General features: G+C 49.5%; 1 protein-coding gene across 5 annotated transcripts in view; it reads left to right on the top strand.

The window, feature by feature from the left end:
• The window catches only part of AKAP8L (A-kinase anchoring protein 8 like), a 26,694-nt gene extending 6,303 nt beyond the window's left edge, over window positions 1-20,391 (top strand). Inside the window, exons 3-15 of one of the 5 annotated variants that reach the window (XR_003417354.2) lie at window positions 4,000-4,032; window positions 4,332-4,572; window positions 6,414-6,867; window positions 6,963-7,059; window positions 7,142-7,212; window positions 7,565-7,628; window positions 8,561-8,669; window positions 10,120-10,261; window positions 10,360-10,465; window positions 10,699-10,829; window positions 14,581-14,633; window positions 19,815-19,910; window positions 19,992-20,045. Coding sequence is in view for 2 of the 5 variants with exons in the window: in XM_027050324.2 (XP_026906125.2) it covers window positions 4,000-4,032; window positions 4,332-4,572; window positions 6,414-6,867; window positions 6,963-7,059; window positions 7,142-7,212; window positions 7,565-7,628; window positions 8,561-8,669; window positions 10,120-10,261; window positions 10,360-10,465; window positions 10,699-10,829; window positions 19,815-19,910; window positions 19,992-20,318 (1,871 nt within the window). In the remaining 3 variants the exon portion in view is untranslated. Of the gene's footprint in view, window positions 1-3,999; window positions 4,033-4,331; window positions 4,573-6,413; window positions 6,868-6,962; window positions 7,060-7,141; window positions 7,213-7,564; window positions 7,629-8,560; window positions 8,670-10,119; window positions 10,262-10,359; window positions 10,466-10,559; window positions 10,610-10,698; window positions 10,830-14,580; window positions 14,634-19,814; window positions 19,911-19,991 lie in introns of those variants that run through there. The other 4 variants (XM_015081071.3, XR_008297214.1, XR_008297215.1 and 1 more) reach the window with 4 other exon arrangements.
• The last annotated feature ends 116 nt before the right edge of the window (window positions 20,392-20,507 follow it).

Raw genomic sequence — 20,507 nt, forward strand, 5'->3', positions numbered from 1 at the left:
GGTTCCTCACATTGGGTTGAGGGACAGTGTCCGATTGATTTCTCAGTTGTGATCAGACACGCTAATTCTCTAATTCAGAGATAGCCACTCAACAGAATCCACAGATGTTCTCTGGGTATGCTCTGGCAACCCTAACTGCCAATAAAACCAGTCTTTCTGTGGTCTGTGACTGTTGGTGTCTGTGAGAAGGAGCCCTCTTTGGAATTAATAAGGATAATGCCTTGATTGCTGAGATGGGTAATTTGTTTTACTACTAGGGTCTGGGGAAAGACCAAGCCTACACCCTGACATTACCTCAAGAGTCACTGAATCAGTGGACATAAGTAAGCTCCCTGAAGTATTAGCATCTGGTCCCGGGGGAGAGGGAGACTTAGAGAATGTTTTGAAATTGAGTATGGAGGTATCTGGTATTTCATAAATGAGAAGCGACTTGGTTTGTATGGCTTCCCTATCCTGCCTTGTCTGCCTCACCCCTTTTAATCAAACAACAGTCCAGATTGCACATCTTTTTTGAATTATCTTCCTTCTGGTTTATAAATTCTGGGCACAAGCATTTTAACAGATGTGCCATTTGCAAATCTTTTCTCCCAGCCTGAGGATCATCTCTCCTCTTGTCAAGTGAATTTCGAAGAACAAAAGTTCTTCATTTTGATGAAGTCCAATTTATCACGCCTGTGTGTTCTCTCTCTCTCTCTCTCTCTCTCTCTCTCTCTCTCTAAATAAGTAAACTTAAAAAAATAAAAATAAAAAAGATGGATGCCTGGGTGGCTCAGTCATTTGAGCATCTGACTCTTGGTTTCCACTCAGGTCATGATCTCATAGTTCGTGGGTTTGAGCCCCGTGTCAGGCTCTGCGCTGACAGTGTGGAGCTTGCTTGGGACTGTCTCCCTCTCTCTCTGCCCCTCCCCTACTCTCTCTCTCAAAAATAAACAAACATTAAACAAAATAAATTTTAAAAAGATTTTGTTTTTTAAGTGATCTCTACACCCAGCGTGGGACTTGAACTCACAACCCAGGATTCAAGAGTTGCATGCTCTACAGACTGAGCCAGCCTGATTTCTTTCATTAGAGTTTTGTAGTTCTCAAAACACAGATCCTGCACGTAGTTTGTTGTATCTACACCCAAATATTTCCTACTGTCAGTGCCAAGGTAAATGGTACGTTTTAAAGCTTCAGTTTTCAATCGGTCATTGATAATTTGAAGAAATTGGGTTGATTTTTATTTATTGACCTTGTAATAAACCTTGCTAAGCTCACTTATTCTTATAACCTGTATGGATTTTTTTTGAGGTTTGTTTATGTAGGCAGTCGTGTGAAAGAATAAAGGTCATTTTATATTTCCTTCTGGCTTAAATTACAAGAGCAATAGAGCAACTTTAACATTTTGATAAACAGTCACTCGAGACCCCACCATTTTATTTTATTCTATTATTTTTATCATCATTTATTTATTTATTTTTGAGAAAGAGAGAGAGGGTTGAGGAGGGGCAGAGAGAGGAGACAGAATCAATCCCAAACAGGCTTTGCATAGTCAGCACAGAGCTTGATGCGGAGCTCGAACTCCCCACCGTGAACTCATGACCTCAGCTGAAACCAAGAGTCAGTTACTCAACTGACAGAGCCACCCAGGTGCCCCACCATTTTAATACTTTTGTCAGCATTCCTAATTTAGGTAGCTGAATAGTTTATGGGTGGATAGAATTGTCTGTCTTCCTTTATTTGCTTACTGTTAGAAGCATTTCCTCGTACTATGTAAGGCTTAACAGATTCTTTTTTTTTTTTTAATGTTTATTTTTGAGAGAGAGAGAGAGACAGAGCGGGGGGCGGCGGAGGGGAGGGGCAGAGAGAGAGGGAGACACAGAATCCGAAACTGGCTCCAGGCTCTGAGCTGTCAGCACCGAGCCTGATGTGGGGCTTGAACCCACGAGTGGTGAGATCATGACCTGAGCCGAAGTTGGACGCTTAACCGACTGAGCCACCCAGGCACCCCAGTGGATTCTTTTTTGATGCCTATATGAGCTTTGTCACCAAGAAGGTAGGCTGTAATCTGGATAACTATTTCTTTGAAGTTGAACATTTCCATTGTTTTATGTTTTTGTTCTATAAGTTTTGCTTATGGTGACCATCTACTTTTCTTTTTCTCTTATTAAAAAAATTACGTCCCTAAAATTCCCTACGTCAGCACTGGTCTCATCCCCTCTGGGGGTGAAGTGAGCTGTGATGTTCTTCTGGAAGGGACAGGTCTTGGGGACTCCCCAGGCCTCATAGTGTAGACAATGGTTTCCCTTTAAAGGCACCTTGTGGGGAATCCCTTCAGGGAGTCTGAGTTGCCCTGGACATAGCAAGTAGTACCTGGAGAGTGCTTGCTGAGTCCTGTCATCGGGCCATCACCTACTTGTCCACCCACCTGTCCTTGTGTTTACAGAGTTAGTGCCCATTCCTGCTTCCTTTCCTTGTGCTTCCCTGCTCTGTGCTGGCAGATTTTCGGTGGCTAAAGCGCTGGGGGACCATATACAGGCCTCACGAGCAGAGCCCCAGTGGGTCTGCCTGTGCTTCCCAGTCCTTTCTCCTTTTGAATAGCTGGTGTCCACTGTTCCTGGTGCAAACATCCACACGACTGGGCTCTTGTTAGCTGCTTCAGCGAAGTGTGTATTATTCCTTGTGTGCTTCTGCCAGCCTCTTTTCTTGCCTGTCAGAATTCTCCTTTGCCACTCGTCTCTCTCCTGATTTCCTGCTCTGGGCTGTCCCTTTGCTGCTTTCTAGTTAGAAGTGGCTCCTTTAGTGAGCAGTGCTCTCGGCCTGACCCGTGCCCAGCACTGCCAGCCTGTGCTTTTGCGTTCTCCGATTGATAGTTGAAAAACTGAATGAAGGAGAAGCCTCTGCTTTGGTTTTCCCAACTGAAAGGATTTTTGCTTTGTGAGCTCTGGCACTCGAGGTGCATTAGATTTAATGGTCACCTAGGGTTCTTTGCTGGTTTCTACACCTCCCCATTCTGTTTATGTGCTGGATTGAGGAGGAACCTGAGTGTAGGACCTCGGGTCTACGCCTGGCCTGCGCTTTTCCATCTTTTCAAGTTAATACACTCTTGCTCTCTTGTGGCTGGACTCTTGCCATTCATCATGCTGCCATCTCACTGAGCTTTGGTCCCTGCCTTGGGATGAACATGTCTTGTCTATCTGCAGGGTAGAGACAATAGGGAATAGGAGGCAAGTCTGGAGTCTCCCCAGAGACATGGGGAAAGTGGTCACCTGTTCTGGTAGACTCCTCTGGGGAGAGGAACCGTGTTTGCTTGACTTGGAATTCCCACTTGGCTTTGCACTTTGTCAGTTCTCACTGGCTTTATGTTCCTGAAGGAATTGATTTTTCTCATGTGCTGTGATAAAATCCAGAGCATATTTAGTTTATAATCCAGATTGTCCTCTCAATAGCTTTTGCAAGGTAGGAGTTGTGCCTTGTCCTTACCTCTGCTAATGTGTTTTAGCATAGCACACACATGCAATTCAAGGATATGGTGGCCCTCCTTGTTAAGGCATATGCTTGGAAGAGTAGGATGGTCAGTTTCTCTGTTCCAGATGGCTTTTTTGGGTGATTTGAGTGATGTGATTTTCAGAGTGGATGTGGGCTCTGTGCCGAACTTCTTGTACAGCACTGTCGGTGAGGCACCGGCATCCAGTCTCCTCTTCTGATTGGTGCTTAGCAGGAAGTTGGGGTAATCTAATTCTGGCTCCTCGGGGAGGAGTGTAAAGAGCCAGTTCCTTAGCTGACAGTGTTGGCAAGGAGGGGGCCCTTAAGAGCTGGTCAGAGCCACAGAAGTTTGGGCACCAGGGTTAGGGAGTGACCTGGGTCGTTTATGTAGTGCTCTGAAGCTCAGGGCTTCCCGGGGGAGATTCAGTCTTCTGTAATCAGTCAGATACTGGGAATCATCGTCTTTGTGTCTGAAGTAAGCTCTTGTTGTATTGTCATCAATTGTAGATGTAATTACGCTTTTACTGTTTGTAGGATATGGAACTTGGAACTCTGGGACAAACAGAGGCAAGTATTCCCATGATGGCTCTCCTGTCCCTTGGGATTTAAAATGGTTGTGTTTCTACCACTGCCCAGCTTGCCCAAAGTGTATCGGGAGGTATCTTTGGGGGGCCCGGGGACTCTGGGGCCAGCTGCTCTTTCACAGGAGGTCCTGTGGCTAGGGCCCACCCAGCCTGAGGTGGCTAGGGTCCCCATTTTGTCTCTGTGACAGATGTCCTTGTCTCTGTGTTTGTCTTGCCGTCTCTGTGTGCATCTCCTCTCCCTATGCCTGCCATCTCTGTCTGTCTCTGTCTTCCTCGTTGCAGGCTACGAGAACTATGGCTATGGCTATGGCTATGGCCAGGATAACACCACTAACTATGGGTATGGTATGGCCACTTCAAACTCTTGGGAAATGCCTAGCTCTGACACAAATACAAACCCTAGTGCCGCGGGTAGCGCCAGTGCCGATTCCGTTTTGTCCAGAATTAACCAGCGCTTAGATATGGTGCCACACTTGGAGACAGACATGATACAAGGAGGCATGTACGGCTCAGGTGGAGAAAGGTGAGTGGGTGTCTGCCCAGGGGTGAGACTCTGCAGGGGCGCTTGCTGCCTACTGGCGTCTCCCTCTTTGAACCGCCTCCTATGTCTGCTTCCTTTCTTCTTGCTTTGCAGCTGGGGCTCCCAAAGACTGCTTGGGGTCCAGTGCGCTTCCCTTCTCTGGCCTGGGCCCCCTCCCTGCCCCTTGCAATTGCCTGGTGGCCAGGCTCTCCCCCAGCTTGTAGGGTGAGGAACAAGCCCTAACAGGGCTGGTTTCACTATCCTCCAAATGGCTCTTCTCAGGACCAGAGTGTTAAGTGACCCCTCCTTCTGGAGACGGCCATTTGGAGGAATTCTCCTGAGGCTTTGTATCCTCAGATAGGGCTGGTGGGGGGGATGGGTCCTTGGGGCAGACCACAGGGAGCTGGGCCATCCCCACATAAGTGACAGAGCAGATGTGGACACTTCCTGTCTGCTCTTCTGAGCCTGACCCACATGTGCCTCTTGGGCCTCAAAAGCACCTTTGTGAGGCACTGTTGTTGTCCTCATGTTCCAAGCACGAGAGGTCACATCCCTTGCCCAAAGGGACCTAGGAGCAGGTGGTGGAGCTGGGCCTGCCACCTAGACCTGCCTGATTCCACAGCATCAGGTAGTGGGCGTCTGTTACTGTCTAAACTGGTGCCGGCGTAGAAGTCCTAGTGCCCTAGTGAGAGGCTTCAGTGAGGAGGGCATGTGATGGTGTGGGGCAGCCTCGTGGCTCCAGCTGACAGATGGGAGGAGAACAGAGAGTAAGGAGGGGTCCAGCCGGGCACTGGTGGGTTCAGGTGAGGCCCCGGGGCCACTGGGGAGCAGAGGCTGCCAGAGGGACTTTCATGCTCTGGCTCTGTCGCAAGCAAAAAGGGTGGGGGGAGCCCCAGACATGCCCCCTGTCCTCCTGCTTGGAGCCGCTGTGCTTGCAGCTGAGGGGCTTGGCTGTTTGCTCAGTGGCCAGGTGGACCCCTTCTCTGCAGGTGCCAGCTACTTGTGCCCCTTCTTTCTGCAGTCTGGGGCTGGGGGGAAGGACAGGGGAGGGAGTGACCAGGTGGTGCTGGCTGCTTCTCCCGCAGCTGCTGCTGCTGCTGCTTGGCTGCCCAGCTTTGCATGGAGGGGCCCCCAGGCCTGCTTGACGTGTGGGGCCTGGGCTGGGGGTATGTGGGCTGTTCCCACTGTTAGAATAGCTTTGTGTGGTGCTCTCTCCCAGGAGGGAGGTTTGGCCTGCCTTCCCAGTTGCTATGGAGGGTTCCATCCCATAAGGTTGATGCGATAGAGCTCTTTTTCTAGGCCCTGGGCAAACCCACAGCATCTTTCCTGGGAAACCCTCTCCTCTTTGTCTCCCCTCTCCGTTTGGGTGGTGAGGACCTTTGGAGTGCTGGAAGTTCCCTCAGCCAAGGGGGATGAGACCAGCACAGGGTTTCTCATGGACATTGTCATCCTTTTTGGACAAGCATTCATGTGCTGGACTGCCCACATACCACAGGCTGCTGGGCTGCCTGGCTCTGTACCCTGAGGTACAGCCTTGGGCATTGTGGTTACCACATACATATGTACATGTTTCGTAAGGGCTGTGGGGTATCTCTGCCCCTATTTGAGACCCTCTCCACCCTATTGTCCTTTTTCTTAGGGTCCCCAGGCTGGTGCACGGGCTTCCGAGAAACCTTTTTATTGGCATTTTTAAACACTGTGCCTCTCTGACAGGGTGGGGTGGGTTAGAGTGGGATTTCCCATCTCCAGGACAGGGAGCTACTGGGAAAGGCAGGAACAGTAGGCTACACCCAAGGGTAATGAGACCTGAGGGCCTCCCTGATGCTTTCCACCTGCTTCTGCAGATATGATTCCTATGAGGCCTGTGACTCGAGGGCCATTCTGAGTGAGCGCGACCTATACCGGTCAGGCTACGACTATGGCGAACTTGACCCCGAGATGGAAATGGCCTACGAGGGCCAGTACGATGCCTACCGTGACCAGTTCCGCATGCGTGGCGGCGACACCTTTGGCCCACGGGCTCAGGGCTGGGCCCGGGACTCCAGGAGTGGCCGGCCGATGGCCTCGGGCTATGGGCGCATGTGGGAAGACCCTATGGGGGCCCGGGGCCAGTGCATGCCTGGTGCCTCCCGGCTGCCCTCCCTCTTCTCCCAGAACATCATCCCCGAGTACAGCATGTTCCAGGGCATGCGTGGCGGGGGCGCCTTCCCAGGTGGCTCCCGCTTTGGCTTCGGGTTTGGCAATGGCATGAAGCAGATGAGGCGGACCTGGAAGACCTGGACCACAGCCGACTTCCGGGTGAGTGGAGGAGGCCATCCCTCTGGGCCCCTGACTGGGTGGAGCAAGGGTCCTAGAGCCACCTGCTCTGACGCAGCTCCCTCTCTCTGATCCAGACCAAGAAGAAGAAGAGAAAGCAGTGCGGCAGTCCTGATGAGCCAGACAGCAAAGCCACCCGGACGGACTGCTCCGATAATAGTGATTCAGATAATGGTGAGCTGGGGCACTGGGCTGCTGCCCCTGTCCCCTGCCCCATGGAGCTCCTGGACTGAACTCATGTTGTTTTGCCTTTCAGATGAGGGCACTGAGGGGGAGGCCGCAGAGGGCACTGAAGGCGCTGAGGCTGTGGAGAAGGGCTCCAGAGCAGTAAGTGGCCGGGCCCTGTGTGCTGTCAGCAGGTGGGGCCTGTGAAGAGCGGGCTGGCTGAGCCCCTGTACTGCAGAGCAGGGCCCTCCACGGAGGCCACGGGCCATCCTGGTCATGCACATGTGACCAACGTGAGAGAGGTGGAGATCTGATAGAGCATGGGCTGCGAGCAGGCCACACAGCCAGAGCCCAGGTTTCTTTATCAGGAGACGGTGGAATGAGCCCCCCCTGTGCAAGGGCTGCTGGGAGGATGTGAGGCTCCGTGCTTGGTACATAGCAGGGCCTTGTCATTTAGAGTCTTTGTAAATGACTGTACACGCTTTAACGTGGGGCAATTGAAATGGTGTTCTAGGAAGGAGAAGATGAAGAGGGAAAAGAAGAAGGCAAAGAAGAAAGCAAAGAGGATGCAGAAAAGGGTGAGTCTTCTGAGCGGCCCGGGTGCTGGGGCAGCGCTTCCAGGCACTCACAGTTGGAGGGATCCAGCTGAGGGCAGGGCTGTGACAGATGTGTGGCCAGCTGGGGCCCTCCCTCGTGGGGCTGGCATGCGCTGGCGGGGGGCTCCTCTTCCTCTGTTCCCTTCTCACTCTGCCCCCCCCCCCCCCCAATTCTTCCCAGACAGAGGCTGTGGGTGGCAGTGGTCCCTGTATGCCTAGTGCATTGGCTTTACCTTTCGGTGGGGGCAGCAAGCAAGAGAGCTGGGGGGAACCCCAGGCATACGCCCTACCCTCCAGTAGCGCACAGCTCCGAGTCCTCAGTGGCTGGTGTCTGAGCTGGGACCCTCGGTGGAGTTTTTACGGCTCTGGTTTGCGTGTCCTCTCCCTTAGCGCCTCTCCAGCCCCTGTTGGGAGTCCGTGTCCCCCTACCTGAGTGATGAGCGCCAGCAGGTACCTAACAGTAAATCCAGCCTCAGCCCACTGTTGCCGCGGTGCGCCGTGGGGGGTGGGCCGAGCCCTGTGAGCTTTGGGGTCTTTACCTCTGGGGGCTGCACTTAGGCCTCAGCCATGGCCTCCCTGCATCCCGCCACCTGGCCCCTCTGAACTTGTGCCAGCGTCCCCACCGAGATGGCTTCTGTTTGCCTTCCAGCCTCCCTGGGGCCCACTCTGTGGAATGTGGGTATTCTGGAGAGTGGTGGGGTCAGCCTGTGTCCTCCCCTCTTCAGGACCTAGGCCAGAATGGTTCCCTGCCCAGCCCAGGGAACCCAGCCCTGCTCGTGGCCGGAGTCCTTGTTCGGACAGCTGCTTTCAGGATGGACTATCTGGAGTAGAAGGCGGGTGATCCAGCCAGAGGCCCCAGGGCCTGCCCTGACCTGGTGGAGCCAGGCTAGTGACTGTGCCCTCTGTTTCCACAGGGGCCCTCAGCACCCAGGATGATAGTGGCCAGATCAAGCGCAAGTTGCAGGCAGGCAAGAAGAGCCAGGATAAGCAGAAAAAGCGGCAGCGAGACCGCATGGTGGAAAGGTAACCAGCTGCCCTCCATTCCTTTGCCTCTGCCTCGCTCGGGGGCTGCCGCCTGAAGAGCAGGGCCGTAGCTCTGCCGCCTCGCCGCCCTCTGGCCTCCCTTGGGAGCTGCCACCTGCTCGGCCGTGCATGGACCCTGCTTCCCGCCAGGCCCAGCTCCCAAGGCCTGACTCCATCCCTGCCCCACTGCGGCCGCCTGGCGACCGCTAGCGTCTTTGACCTGAGACCCGACACTGCTCGGCACCGTTGCCCAGAAGCTCCAGCGCTAGGTCACTCGGCGCACGAGCCCCGAGGTGCACTGGGGGCCCGCTGCCCCTGCGGGAGGGGGCCAGCTCATCAGAGACTCGAGGTCCAAGGCGCCTGTGCCACCCCAGCTAGCTGCCAAGAGGCCGTCGCCGCGCCCAGGAGAGATGGCAGCACCTGTGGGCTGTGGCAGCCTTGGGCCTGCCCTCTGCCCTGCCCGCCGGCCCTGTCAGGCCGGGCCTGTCTGCGGCTGAGCCCTTCACGCCCCTTGGTCGGGTCTGTCTGCCCTCAGGGCTCCCGCACTGGCGCTTGCCTCCTCCTCCTCCGCCTCAGACTCTTGCTCTTGCTGGACCTTCCTCAGCCTCGCCGGCGCCCGGCCCCTGGGCTCTCCAGACAAAGCTGACCCCGTGGCCCAGATAAGGACGTCCGGCAGAGGTAGGGACCCGCCCCGAGGCCTCGGTGGCGGCTGGCCTCCTCCGCCCCTTGCCACGGCGGCCTGCTCCAGCTCAGGCCCCAGACCCCGGGCTTCTGCTGTGGACACCAGGCCCAGACAGAGCACCTCGCTCAGGTGACTCCAGGCTGCCCTCTGGCAGGCCAGGCGGGCGCCCTCCTTCCAGCTCAGACTGGTCTCTTCTTGGAAGAGGAAGATGAGGCAGCAGGAGCCCAGGCCTGCTTGCCTCCCATCCCTCCCGACACCACCCCCAAGCATTCTGAGCAGAGGATGGGCTGGGCCTTTCAGTCCCCCAGACCCAGAAGGAAGATGCAGCACCTTTTCGGGCCCTGCCTCGGGACTGCGTACTCCACTCTGCACCTCAGGGCCACCTGGCTCACGCCAGGGCATCCTTCCTTCCGGTCCCCAGCTGGGCCAAGTGCACAAGCTCCTGCCCAGCCTTGGTAGAGAGGCCCACCGGCAACCTTCCAGCGACTCCTTGCCTGTTGCAGCAGCTGCTGCCTCAGGGTTCAGCCTCCTGTCTGGGAAGGAAGAGCTCCTCCCCTGTCCCCCACGTTGCAGTAACTGCAGCCTGCAGACTTTCTGTCCCTTTCTACTCCCAACCCCACTGGTCCCAGCCTGTCCCCCTGCTGGGACCGAACGACAGAGGCCCGTGAGCAAGGCCTGTTTCAGGGCTCGCAGCTGGGTTGGGTGAGGCAGCAGCGCTGTACCATGGGACCCTCGAGGCCTCAGCCCTTCGTTTCTTTCCTGTGGCAGGATCCAATTTGTGTGCTCTCTCTGCAAATACCGGACTTTCTACGAGGAGGAGATGGCCAGCCATCTCGATAGCAAGTTCCACAAGGAGCACTTTAAATACGTAGGCACCAAGCTCCCCAAGCAGACGGCCGATTTCCTGCAGGTGAGCCTTGGAGCGGCACAGCTGCTCTTAGCTTTTCGGACTCCTTGGAACATAGAGCAGCCACACAATCCTTGGAATCTCCTCGGTGTCTTTGGCAGGAGTATGTTGCCAACAAGACCAAGAAGACAGAGGAACTCCGGAAAACCGTGGAGGATCTTGATGGTCTGATTCAGCAGATCTACAGAGACCAAGATCTTACCCAAGGTAAGGAGGTTCCATCTCACTCCCAACTAGGCAGGGATTCAGCCTGCCCTCCTCTGGTTCTGAGTGGGGTCACGACACCCCTCTGTTCCCCCAGGGAGGGTCAGCGAGAACAGCCTCAGGCCCACGTGGAAGTGGCAGGGCGAGGTGAGGAGCTGGTCTGGGGTTTTTCCCAAACTGCTGGGTCTGTCTTAGGCACCTGGAACCAGTGGTGACTCTCCTTCTCCGCCCTACAGAAATTGCCATGGAGCATTTTGTGAAGAAGGTAGAGGCAGCTCACTGTGCAGCCTGTGACCTCTTCATCCCCATGCAGTTTGGGATCATCCAGAAGCACCTCAAGACCATGGATCACAACCGGAACCGCAGGGTGAGTGGCCACGGGTGTTCACCTGCCATCCTGTGGGTTGACTTGGTGAGGCATCTGGGAAGGTCCTGGGGTTATAACCTCTGCCTGCCCATGAGGAACTGTAGGAAGTGTGGCAGGGCAGGCAGATAGAGACATTTCCGGCCCGGTGCAGTCAGTACAGCTACAGGGAGAGGGGAGGGAAATGGGGACCCTGTGTGGGAGAAGGTGTCATCAGAGCTGGACTGTAACGCTGTGGGCTATGGGGGCCTCTGTGTGCCTAGGGGCCACCAGCCAGAATAGGTTCGGAAACCGAACAAAAAGTGTGCAGTGCAAGTGCTGCTGGAGGAGGGGTCAGGGCTTCAGAGGTTCACAAGGGTTGGGATGACGGTCTGGGCTCACTCCTGTAGGCAGCACAGTTTTTAGGTCAGGCACTGTGACGGGGTTAGGGTTGGTGTCGCACCTGGTGTGGAGGGAGACGGTGCGGAGCGGGGAGTGGAGGAACTGCTGTAGTACCGAGATAGAGGGGGGCCTCCGCTTTTCGAGCGAGGAGAAAGGAAATGACCGGGAGTCTGGGATGTCTCCGGTTCTGGCCTGGGTGACTGGGTGGCCAGAGCTGCTGCTAAGGTGGGGGGGTAGGTATATGGTAGAGGGAAAGGAGCAAGTCTGGCAAGAAGGTGAACAAATTCAGTCTCGTTTTCCAGTGTATCCCCAGTGCCCAGCATAGAAGTTAGGGTGGGTGTTTTGTGATTGGGGTGGTGGTGGCTGTTAGAGATCCAGTCTGGATGGAGGGAAAGAGCTGAGAAGTTTAGGACCAGGTCTGGGCCAGAGTGAGGCTTGACTGCCATCACCTGGAGGAAGGTGAAGGGGATTTATGGGCAGATGATGACAACCAGGGGAAGTGTAGGAAATAGCATTTCTCAGCTTTTTTCCACGGCCATCAGATTCATCTCTGGTCTTTCTTGGTGCACTAATTCTCAACAGTGGGATGCGGTTAGGTGGTTGAGGAGATCTTGTAGGGGTCTTGCCATGACTGGGGTTTTGAACTGGGAGCTGATAAGGGGTAGGCAGAGAGCAGATGACAGAGGATGGATTGTGCATGATATTAAAATGTGGAAAATCTAGGTGACATGAGGATAGCTAGTAAAACACAAACTCTAAATTGATCCTACAAGAAGTTTACAGAAGAGAAGAGGGGCACCTGGGTGGCTCATTTGATCAGGCATTCTACTCTGGATTTCGACTCAGGTAGTGATCTTGTGGTTCGTGAGATTGAGCCCCATGTCGGGCTCTGCACTGACAGCTTGGAGCCTACCTGGGATTCATTCATTCTCTCTCTCTCTCTCTCTCTCTCTCTTTTTCTTTCCTGCTCTCTCCCTCTCTCTCTCAAGTAAATAAACTTAAAAAAAGAAAAAACCATAACTACTAATAGAGGGATTTGGAAGGGTGAGGAAAGACAGAAGATACTTAGAAAGCACCAGAAATCATCGATAGGTGGAGATTTGAGTATAATTTCAATGTCGTATTTTTAGAGATTCCAACTATGGAAATGAATGGAAACCTTCTAATTATTATTTTTGGTAACAGCTTTATTGAGATACAAATCGTATATCATACAATTTACCCATATAAGCTGTACGATGCAGTAGTTTTTAATATATTACAGTTGTGTAGCCATCACCATAATCAATTATAGAACATTTTCATCACCTCAGAAAGAAACCCTTTAGCTGTCATTCCTCTCCCCCCACTCCCCACCCCTCCTGTCCCATGCTTCATGCTTCCTTAGTCTTAGGCAACCACTAATAATACTCTTTGTCTCTGTATATTGTCTCTGCATATTTCATGTAAATGGGATCACAAAATACATGGTCTTCGGTGATCAGCTTCTTCCACTTAGCATAACATTTTCAGGGTTCATCCAGGTAGCATGTGTCAGATTTTCATTCCTTTGTATGGCCTAATAATACTCTCTTGCATGCATAGACCACATTTTGGTCTATCCATTCATTAATTTGGGCATTTGGATTGTTTTCACTTTTTGGCTATTATAAATTATTCTGTTATAAATATTTGAGCATTTGTGTACAAGCTTTTGTGTGGGTATATGTTTTTATTTCTCTTGTGTATGTGTCTAGGAGTGGAATGTCTGGGTCAAAAGTAACTGTTTAACTTCTTGAGGAATAGCCAGTTGTTTTCCAGAGTGGCTGCGCCATTTATATTCCCTATCAGCAACTGCGTGAGAGTTCCAATTTTTTCATACTCTCCAGCACTGGTTATTATCTTTCTGACTCTAGCCATCCTAGTGGGTTTGAAATGGTATCCACGGTTTATTTTTTATTTGGATTTCTCTAATGACGATGATGTTGAGCATCTTTTTTTTTCCCTTAAGTTTATTTCTGCGTGCGCAGAAAGAGGGAGCAAGAGAATCCCAAGCAGTCTCCGCGCTGTCAGCGCAGAGCCTGATGTGGGGTTTGATCTCACAAATCTTGTGATTATGCAAAATCCAGAGTCGGGTGCTTAACCAACTGAGCCACCCAGGAACCCTCCCCTCTGGTTTGATGATCTTTTGAATGGTTTGTTTAATCCATTCACATTTAATATTATTGTTGAGATTATTAGATTTACATTTCTTGTTCTGTACCCCCTGTATTGTTTTTTTTGTTGTTTGTTTTGGTTTGGTTTTGGTTTTAATTAATTTTTAATTTCCTTAATGATGTTTTTTGTGCTACATTTTTAGGCATTATTTTTTGAGTGGTTTCTCTAGGCCTTATCCTACACATATTAACTTCTCAAAATCTCTGTCAGGTACAATAGCCTAATTTCAGTGGGATTAAGTTACTCACATATAGCTCTTTCTACATGGGAGATTTTTGTGTTATTACCATTATACATAGTATTTTATCTAAATGTGTTGTAGTTCCAATAACATAAAGCCAATGATACAATAACAGTGTAATTACTGCTTTACATAATATTATGTCTTTTAAAAAGGAAGCTGACAGGAAGAGAGGCACCTGGGTGGCTCAGTTGGGTAAGCGTCCAGTTCTTGATTTCAGTTCATCAGGTCTTGATCTCAAGGTCGTGAATTCGAAGCCCCACATTGGGCTCCATGCTGGGCATGAAGCTGACATTTTATTGTATTGTATTGTATTGTATTGTATTTTAATTTAATTTTATTTAAAATGTTTACTTATTTTTGAGGAGAAAGAGTGCACGCATGAGTGGGGGAGGAGCACAGAAGATCCCAAGCGGGCTCTGTGCTGACAGCAGAGAGCCCGATACACAGCTCGAACTCACGAACCTTGAGATCATAACCTGAGCTTAAGTCGACACTCAACTGACTGAGCCACCCAGACACCCCAAGCCTACTTAAAAATAAATAAATAAATAAAATAAGGAAGCTGACAGGACAGCAATTATATATTTGTAGCTTTTGTTACATTAGCCTTCTTATTTTTTATTTTTGGTTCTCTTCATTTGTGTTCTTCCTGTGGATTCAAGTTCCCACCTCCATGTTAGTTCAATACAACTTTAGTCCCCCCACCTTCTTTTTGCTGTTATTGGCAAACATATTTCTCTATGTTACAGGCCAAACAGTACTGTGTGTGTGTGTGTGTGTGTGTGTGTGTGTGTGTGTGTGTGTTTTATACAACTTCTTTTCAGTCAGTTGAGAAGACAGGCAAAGAATTACACATTCATAGTGTCTCTTATAATTACCTTTGTTATTTTTTCACATGGATCTGAATAACTGTCTGGGGCCGCTTGCTTTCAGCCTGAAGAGCTTTGGTGCTTCTTACAAGGTCTGGTGGCAGCGGACTCTCTCAGGTACTCGTTTTGGGGAATGTCTCTATTTCACCTTAACCTCTGAAAGGTAGCTCTGTTGGGCGCTGGAATCTTGGTTGACACTTTTTGAGCATTTTCAGTGTCATTTCACTGCCCCCTGGCCTTGTTTCTCGTGACAAACCAACTTTTAACCTATTGAGGTTCCCTTTTAAGTGATGATCATTTTTCTTTTTCTGCTTCAGGCGTTTTCCCTTGTCTTTGACTCAGCATTTTTATTACGAGGAGTCTTTTATGGATCTCTTTGTATTTATCCTACTTGGAGTTTGTTGAATCTCTACATTCAAATTTTTCATCAGATTTGGCAAGTTTGCCTACATTTTTCTTCATCTATTTTCTTCTGCCTCTTTCTCCTCTTCTTTTGGTGTTTCCATTATGCATATGTTGGGTCACCTAATGGTGTTCCAAGGTTGTCTGAGACTTTTTCTTCATTCTTCTCTGTTTTTCAGGTCATATCTACCAATCTATAGATTCTCTAAGTCTTCTGCCAGTTGAAATCTACTGTTGAGCCCATCTAGTGAATTTTTCATTTCAGTTATTGCGCTTTCCAGCTCCAAGATTTGTTTTAGTTGTTTTTTTTTTTTATAATTTGTCTCTTTACTGATATTCTCTATTTGATGAGACCGTGTGATGATGCTTTTCTCTTCTTCCTACCCCCACCACAGTCTTGCTACTATATTTGCTTATCTGTTTGTTTAGTCAAATTATTTTTTAAGTCTCTGCCAGAGTGAAACCTTTGCTAGGGTGCCTTGAATGAGGAAGCTGTGAGCACGGGCGTAGCCACCCTGGGATAACAATGGTTTTGACAGGGTTTTTTTTTTTCTTGCCTAGACTACCCTTAGCTGTTACAAACTATACGAATTGTTGACTGATGGCTGTGTTGCTTTCAGCAATGCTTTGAGGCATTAAATTGCTCTCCAATCTGATCCAATTAAATAAATCCACACTCTTCTATAGGAATCATCTTTGAGGTCATGGTTTGAGAGTTCTGAGCCCTGGAGGCTCTTCTTAACTGTCCTACTGGTTCTGGTAACCAGGGAAGCTGATGGTTTAGTTTATATTGTTATCAAATCTACTAGTGTCCCTGTTTTTCTGCATACTCTCCTGTCTTGAACTTCTTCACAGCCTTGTGAATAAAGTAAGTTCCTTTGGGAAGAGATTTGGGAGCTCCTTGTTTTAAGGCCTACCCCTGGGTAAAACCTGCACCTAGACTCTGGAGCTGGGTGTGGGGATTATGCAGTGTTGCTTTCTCAGTGCCTGCTGCTTTGGGAGAGACTGGGGAGAGAAGGTGACAGCTGTAGCCTCTGGTCTTGGTTTGGTTTGCCTCTCCAAGGCACAGGACCTCTGCTTTATAAATAAGCCAGAGCTAGGGCAGTGTGAAACCTACTATTCTCAGCATACTGTGCCCTAGGTCAAGCCTCCATTCCATGAATGGGGGGCTGGAGAGAAGAAGGGCGCCACCATCTCTCAGATGAACTTGTCTAGAACTTAGCTTCCACAGCAGGTAGCTCAGAATGAGAATTGATGACTTTCCGTGCCTCCTGAGAAGATGCGGCCTTCCAACTGTGATGAGCTGGGTAGAGTCCGAGGCCTGTGTTGTTGGGCTGCAGCATCTGGAGTGGGTTTTCCCATCACTCTGAACTGGGAAAGGCAAGAAAGCAACAGGTCATGTTTAAACCACCACAACTCACAATCTTTACTGAGTTTTAGTAGCTTTTCCTTAGTGTTTCTTCATTCACTGTATGTCCTTAGGACCATTTCCCTTGACTTGAAAGGGTTGTGGTGTTTTATAGTCTTCATCAGTTTCACCGGGGAGCAGGTCCACATAGCTTGTCAGGTTTCCATGCTGAAAGTCCATCCCCCATTGCATTTTTAGGAAGACTTTTTAACCTTAATTCCAAAACTCTGATAAGGATAATGTCAAAATGAAACTGTAGATCAGTTTAGTATTAAAGAATGAAAGTGCTAAGTAGGGGTACCTGGCTGGCTTGGTCAAATAGAGTATGCAACTCTTGATCTTGGGGTTGTGAGTTCAAGCCCCACGTTGGGTGCAGAGAGTACTTAAAGATAAAATAGTAAAAATAAATAAAAAAGAATGAAAGTGCTAAGTATAAATTACTAATTACCAATCCAGTGTATTCAATTCAATTCAAGCATGTAATACACTATAGAAGTATAATTTGTTTCTGGAATATAAGGATGGCTTGATAAGAAATTAGCAACTATCAGGGGCGCCTGGGTGGCTCAGTTGGTTAGGTGTCCGACTTCACCTCAGGTCATGATCTCGCACTCCGTGAGTTCAAGCTCCATGTCGTGCTCTGTGCTGACAGCTCAGAGCCTGGAGCCTGTTTGAATTCTGTGTCCCCCCTCTCTCTCTGCCCCTTCTCCACTCATGCTCTGTCTTACTCTGTCTGTCAAAAATAAATGTTAAAAAAAAACGACACACATTAAAAAAGAAGAAATTAGCAACTATCAGTGAGTGTGAAATACTGGAAATGAAAACTTTATATGCAAATAATCTGACTATATTCTTAGCAAGGCTGAATGATTACAGCAAAATGGCCTTAGAATTAATAGAATTTGACAAAGAAGGGGAATTTAAGATAACATACAGAAAGTAATAGCTTTTGTCCATTGTAGTAATACCCAGTTAGAAATGTAAATGGGGAAAAATCTACTCATAGCAATGACAAAATCCACAAAGTAGGAATATAGATTTAAGAAGAAAGGTATGGGATCTTAAACTCGAGGATATGAAATAAGACTTCAGTGAATAGAGGAATATACAGTGTTCTTCTTCGGAGATTTAATAGCAGAACAAAACAAAACTACATCTCCCCACATATTAATGTGGACAGTTAATGGGATTCCAGTCATACTCTGGGGAGGGAGACAGAATGAAATTGTTTAAGTTTTATGTTGTAGAATTAAGTCTAACAGTCAAGAAAATTATACAAAGGGCAGTAGTTGAGTTCAGGGACTTGGTTCTTCAGGTAATAACCTTTAACGAAGCTACTGCAATTAAAAACAAAAAGTGATATTGGCATAGTAATAAAACGAAGCTACTGCAATTAAAAACAAAAAGTGATATTGGCATAGTAATAAAATGGTGGAACCAGATTAGAGAGTCTAATGAAAGATCCCAGTATGTTTTGGAACTTAGTAACTGTTAAAGTCAGTACAAGTTCCTTATCTGAAATCCTGGGGCCAGATGTTTTCAAACCAGGTTTTTTGTTTTTTTTGTTTTTTTTTTTTTTTTTTTGGTTTCAGAACATCTACACGGTAATGATCGCTAACATCCCTAGCAGGGTCTGGGAAAGTGACTTGTAGTTGAACCATAAGTAATTCTTCAGGTGACTTCTATTAAGTGGGATAAATAAAGACGGTATAAAAATATAATGGAGTTTTAGGGGAAAACTTTTCCTTCTGGGGTTCAGATTTGTGGAGAAGGGATTATAGACTTATATGTCCATTCAACGGAGAGACAATGGTTTATCTCATAAATTTCTGGAGAAGAAAATTGGACCCCTAACCTCATACCATATATTCAATTCCAGAAATAATACACGTGAAAAATAAAAGATAAGAGCAAAATTTAGAAGATCGTTTGTTTACCTTGAGGTAACAGAAAGCCTTCCTGAGAGCAAGCCAGGAAACCCAGAGGTTGTGGAGAAGATGACCTCATAGAAACGCTGGGCAGGTGGCCCAGCATGTGTATCAGATCACTCAGATTTTGCTGTTGGGCAGGGCAATGCCCTGAGAGGCAGCACACATTCTTTTCTCTTTCATTGGACCACAAAAGTATCCAACAGTGATAACATCTGATGCTGCTGAGGAGGCCAAAGGATAAGTACATTGTTTTAATACAGGTGGAGGAAGCTTCACCTACTACAACTTACAGCTTTTTTTGCAGAGTACTGGGGCACCATCACTTTGGGGAACCTGTTTGGTAAAATTAAAAGCACCAACATGGAAGTATTTAAGGTTATTTTGGTGGTGTTTGGTTATTGTAGCAAAAATCTGGAAACAATGTAAATGGGTTTCAGCTGGGAATTGTGTGTACCTCTCTCTGGGCTGACCTAGTATCCTAATTGTGCATCTTTAATTTGTTTCATTTTGAGCAACAGACCTTGAGGTCTGTTGGTACTTTCCCCAAGCAGTAGAGAAAATGAGTAAAGAAGTGAAGGTTGGGAAAGGGAGTAGAAACAGCAAGGGAGATGATGACTTATAGAGTTGGCTGGGGGGCCGCAGTAGGGTTTTGGAGGTGGGCCCCTCCTTCCCATGCCAACAAAAATAGCTTTTATCCTTGTCTTTCGGCTTACAGCTTTCTGCATAATCTTTATAATGATGAAAGTGAGAGTTGCCTGTACTCCGCCCATCACACACCTTTCTTATCACACAGGGGGAGAGATGAGCCCTATTTGTGGACTGCACGGTGATCTTTTTGAATGTATGATTTATTTAACAAAAGAACATTTAGGTGCTTTCCAGTTTTTGACTACTGCAGCCACGTGCATGAATGTTTCCAAGTCCTAGTATAGATTCCTGTAATGAATTACTGAGACATTTTTATTTTTAATAGATTTTATTTAAACTGCTTTCCAGAAAGGAAGTAAACAGTTGGCCCTCTCACCATCAGGGGTAGAACTGTCTCTCTTCACTGAACCTTGACATTTGGGGTATAATTCTTCATCTTGGGGATTCTGGGGGTTAAAAGGAGGTATATCCCTTAAATGTGCTGTTTGACATTTGTGTTCCTACTTTTATATTCTCCCTGTTGATCCTAACGAGTCCCTTGCATATGGGCGGTTGGCTTCTTGTTGGGGGTTGCACCTTCAGCATTTAGTAGGTTTCTTAATTTGTTCACTGTTTGTAGTTTTTATGTAAGCACATTAGATTTCTGCTGTACAGCTGTAAAGACTTGTTTTTAATCAATACAGTAAGTATGGTGTAGAAGAAATGGAGCATCTGAACAAAGATTAGGTCTGGGCTCCGTGCTTGTACCCAAGGTACACTTGTCCACCTATGCCACGTGGTTAGAATCCTCAGCTCTGCTAAGCTAAGGGTAGAGGGGTTTGGAAGGGCTCCGCAGATCTGGAGAGGTTGGGGAGAGCGGCTTTCTGGCGCCGAGAGCAGCCTCTCCAGCCCTGCCTGCCTTGCTTGCAGCTCATGATGGAGCAGTCCAAGAAGTCCTCGCTCATGGTGGCCCGCAGCATCCTCAACAACAAAATCATCAGCAAGAAGCTGGAGCGCTACCTGAAGGTGAGGCGCGCCGCCCCGGGGTCCCCCCCTCCCCCGGACCCCGCGGGTCCTCCCTTCAGTATCTGTGTCCCTTCCCCACAGGGTGAGAACCCGTTCACGGATAGCCCCGAAGAAGAGAAGGAACAGGAGGAGGCCGAGGGCGGTGCCCTGGACGAGGGGACGCTAGTAGAAGCGGCAGGGGGCGCGGAGGGTGCCGAGGGCGCGCCGGCGCAACCCCCAGTGCCCCCGGAGCCCGCCCCTGGGGCAACGTCCCCACCACCGCCGCCGCCCCCCGAGGAGGAGGAGGAGGAGGAGGAGGAGGAGGCCTTGCCCCTGCTGGGCGGCGCGCTTCAGCGCCAGATCCGCGGTATCCCGGGCCTCGACGTGGAGGCCGACGACGACGAGGAGGGTGGTGGGGGCGCACCGTGACCTGGGCCCGCGGCGGGCGGGACCCGCGTGGCCAAGGCTGGAAGCCGAGCCCAATAAAGTTCTTTCTACCCCACTTTTCTTGTTCGTTTGTTGGTGTGCGGCAGGGTCGGCGTAGTGGGAAGCGGACTGCGCCTGCGCGTGGGACCCGGGAAAGGGTGGGGGTGCGACTGCGCACTGGCGGCGGGGAGC

Source organism: Acinonyx jubatus, chromosome A2 (assembly GCF_027475565.1).
Source record: "Acinonyx jubatus isolate Ajub_Pintada_27869175 chromosome A2, VMU_Ajub_asm_v1.0, whole genome shotgun sequence".
NCBI classification, from domain to species: Eukaryota; Metazoa; Chordata; class Mammalia; order Carnivora; family Felidae; genus Acinonyx; species Acinonyx jubatus.